Source organism: Notothenia coriiceps, unplaced genomic scaffold, assembly GCF_000735185.1.
Source record: "Notothenia coriiceps isolate Sejong01 unplaced genomic scaffold, NC01 NC01_scaffold00011516, whole genome shotgun sequence".
NCBI classification, from domain to species: Eukaryota; Metazoa; Chordata; class Actinopteri; order Perciformes; family Nototheniidae; genus Notothenia; species Notothenia coriiceps.
The window spans coordinates 15,792-19,227 of record NW_011344217.1 but is presented as its reverse complement, the minus strand read 5'-3'; the positions used below and the strand labels follow the sequence as shown (position 1 = coordinate 19,227).

The window sequence follows — 3,436 nt, the reverse complement described above, 5'->3', positions numbered from 1 at the left end:
GTGTTAAAAACTAAAGGTTTGTTACAATGGGAAAAGTGATGGGCGGATAGAAAATACCACAAAATGACTATTATTTACTGCTCTAATTATCTTTGACTGCTCATTTTGTTTAATCAACCGGTCCAAATAGGTATATGTTCCAGTAACATGGAAAATAAGCAAATGTAGCATTTGTGCTTGATAATTGACTTTAAGAAATAATTGATGCTAAAACATTTTGTTTTGTGTGAATCAATAACTATCACTACGCAAAAAGCAATATTTAAAATGCAAGGAGGTGAGGGTTTAAGTTTAGCTCCTGTGCAACTCTAAAAACATCCTGATATTAAGAGCTCTGTCAGACAGGAAATGATTCACACTAGACTTTTCCACAGTCTAAAAGGGTTCACCCGAACAAGACACAAGCATCAAGAGATAACTCCCAATGTGTTCTTGTACGAGTTCTTGTCTTTGTTTGAAGAACCCACCCCTGCTTGTAGAGGTGCAGCACCACCCAGATGTCCTCTCCAGCCTTGTTGACCTCATTGATGTAGTCCTGCCCGGAGATCTCCACCACCTCTCCAAACACGTTCTTCAGCTGAGTCGCTTTCCACTCTGAGAGACGCTTCTGTCTGTGGGACGAACATGTCTCATCAGTGGGCAGTCAGATTAAATGGCTTTCAATCACACTCTTGTTACAGATCTCCAGGAAGCCACCAACCAAAAGCTAATTGTTTTACTTTGGCAGCATTTCTTTAAGTATGAAGCTAAATCCAGTTTGCATGTTTGCATTTTGACATGCACTAGTCTTGAGAAGACATTTCACACAGAGTAACAGTATAATACACATTATTGCTCCAATCTCTACTCACCGGTACATTTCAATGGCAGCCTCGTCTTCCTCACCAAACTCATCTTCGTTCTCGTCCAGATCTTCCAGCGACATGTCCTCGTATGTTTTCACTATCAGAGACACGACGGTAACAGCAGTTCATCACATGTTCTGAAAAGGCTCTAACCCTGAGTGATCCAATCCACTTTAATTCTATAGCACATATTAAAAACAGAGGGGTTACCAAAGTCCTTCACAGCAAACATAACATTATAATAAAAGATAATATTACAATAATAGATAAAAGGTACATAAAAGCTGTGGACAGACAATAAAAGCATAACAATCAATAAAACATAACTCAAACTGACTCGGAAGCGAGGGAAAAGAGGTCTTTAGGCGGGACTTAAAAGTTTGGAGGGTGGGCGACAATTTGACATGGGGGGGCAGGTCGTTCCAGAGCCTGGGGGCTACCGCTGAGAAGGCTCGGTCTCCCCTGGTCTTGGTTTTAGGGACTACCAGCCGCAGCTGATCAGCCGACCTCAAAGCCCTTGAGGGGGTGTACACCTGTAGGAGGTCGGAGATGTACTGAGGGGCCAGCCCATTGATCGATTTCAAAACAAACAATGACATCTTAAAATGAACTCTAAAATGGACAGGAAGCCAGTGGGGGGGGGGAAGCCAGAATTAGGGTGATGTGCTCATGCTTGCGGGTTCCTGTAAGTTCCTTGATCAGTGGTTTAATTAGAGTACACTAGTGATCGAAATATCATATTTGATCTAATTCACATGATTTTCATTTGTACGTTTTCACAGTACGTTGTATTGAAGGACATTTAAAAAAACTCATGTAACATATATATTCCAAGTTCTTCTCTTACCGATAGACCGCTGCTGGCGGGCCAGCTCCTCCTCCTCTTCGGCATCGTTAGGGACCTCTTTGGGAGGGAGGATGCCTTTCTTCCTAAGGATATCATTCCACTCTGTGTCTTCATTTGGGTCCTGTAGAAAAAAACAAAGCAATTACGACTGTTACTCGTATTCTGGGTTTCCTTTGGCTTGGATATGTTATGTTTGTAAGATGATTTCAAAACTGAAATCTGCTAGTTTTCAAAAATCCAAAGAAAACGAATTGTTGGTAGTTGTCTGGTCACACACGAAAATAACTAACTGACAGAAAGAAAAAATAAACATATGATTGTGTCTAAACCTGCTGGGGGTATTGGAAGTTTCTAGGTAAAAGTTTAGAGTGCTCTGCCTACAACAGCAATACGGAGCGAGATTTAACCCTTAGATAGAAATGAGTAGATTGGATGGATGGTAAGCTAAACTATATATTCTGCTTAAACCCCTGAAATCCTCCTTATCTACTGTGGTCAGAGCTCCAGGGAACAAGCCTCACCTGTGGGTAAAGTCATGTTAGGCATGACTCATTCTGTATTTCAGGATGTACATTTCAGCTCTAAGTAATGACGCTATCGATTAGCCTTCGTCAGGCAAAAAGCAGTTTAGCTTTTCTTTCTTTTTAAATTTTGTCTGAAATATCTGTAGACTATGGACTCATTTTAAAAAGCCTGGGACATTTCCACTGACATGAAATGGCCTCTTATGGAATATTAACGTTTTTAATAACCCCATGTTTGATAAAATGGTGATTAGTTACACGTCTGTCTGACCTCCAATCGGGTTATCAAAACAAAGAAGCCCAATATCACAAGACACGTGAGTTTCTCAGTCGGCTTTACAGAGTAAAACACATGAATGACAGTGCGAAAAGATACATATAATGACAGGAAAATAATAACAAATAAAATAGAGTGTAAAATACAGGAAACTAAATGGTGATATTAGCATTTCGCTAGCTTAAGCTAACATTTAAACAGCTGATACGCCCAGCTACACTGCTAAAGCTAAAAAAAATAAAAATAAACTCACATTTTCTCAACACACAACTTCGACATCAAGCGATGTCAAAGCGCCACATTCACCAAAAACAAACCAAATCGTTTAAATGTTTAAAGAAGAGTTACAAACCTGCATTTTGTCAGATAACAGCTTCCTCTGAAATCACACCACTGCTGTCTTCTCAGACCCGGAAACAGAAAGGAGTGTTCGGGCAGAAACAAAAAGCTACCACTGTTTCAAATTAACTCACTCTTCTTCCAGGATTAAAATAAAGTCCGTGTTATTTTTTCAGAATGTAATTCAAGAACAATCTGTATTTTAAATATTTATTTTTGTGGTGCTACAACTTGGTTATCCATGTTTTAAAAGAGGAGGAACATTACGCATTATAGGTCGGACAATAATAGAAGTGACACCAATTTCCTTTTGACGCTCGATGCGACCATATAAGGAGCGAGAGCGCAGCATTCCATTTGTGGCAGCAGCTGAGCAAGAAACCAAACAGGTGCTGTCGCACACACACACACACACACACACACACACACACGCACACACACGCACACACACGCACACACACGCACGCACGCACGCCCGCACGCACACACACACACGTTATTTACTGGAGTGTAAATATGCCTTGACCATAAGTCACTCCAATGTATTAGTTTTACAAATATATAAAGAGTACATTGAAGTGGGTTTAAGTGGGTTGCTCAACTC

The 3,436-nt window shown here is 40.4% G+C and overlaps 1 protein-coding gene across 1 annotated transcript; it reads right to left on the bottom strand.

Moving 5' to 3' along the window:
* Positions 1-370: 370 nt before the first annotated feature.
* pdcl3 (phosducin-like 3) lies at positions 371-2,951 on the bottom strand. Its single transcript, XM_010772627.1, has 4 exons — positions 2,846-2,951; positions 1,693-1,813; positions 852-942; positions 371-611 (listed from the first exon to the last, which is right to left on the bottom strand). Exons 1-4 carry the CDS (start codon positions 2,849-2,851, stop codon positions 386-388), a joined length of 444 nt encoding a protein of 147 aa, XP_010770929.1. The 5' UTR covers positions 2,852-2,951; the 3' UTR covers positions 371-385.
* Positions 2,952-3,436: the final 485 nt, after the last annotated feature.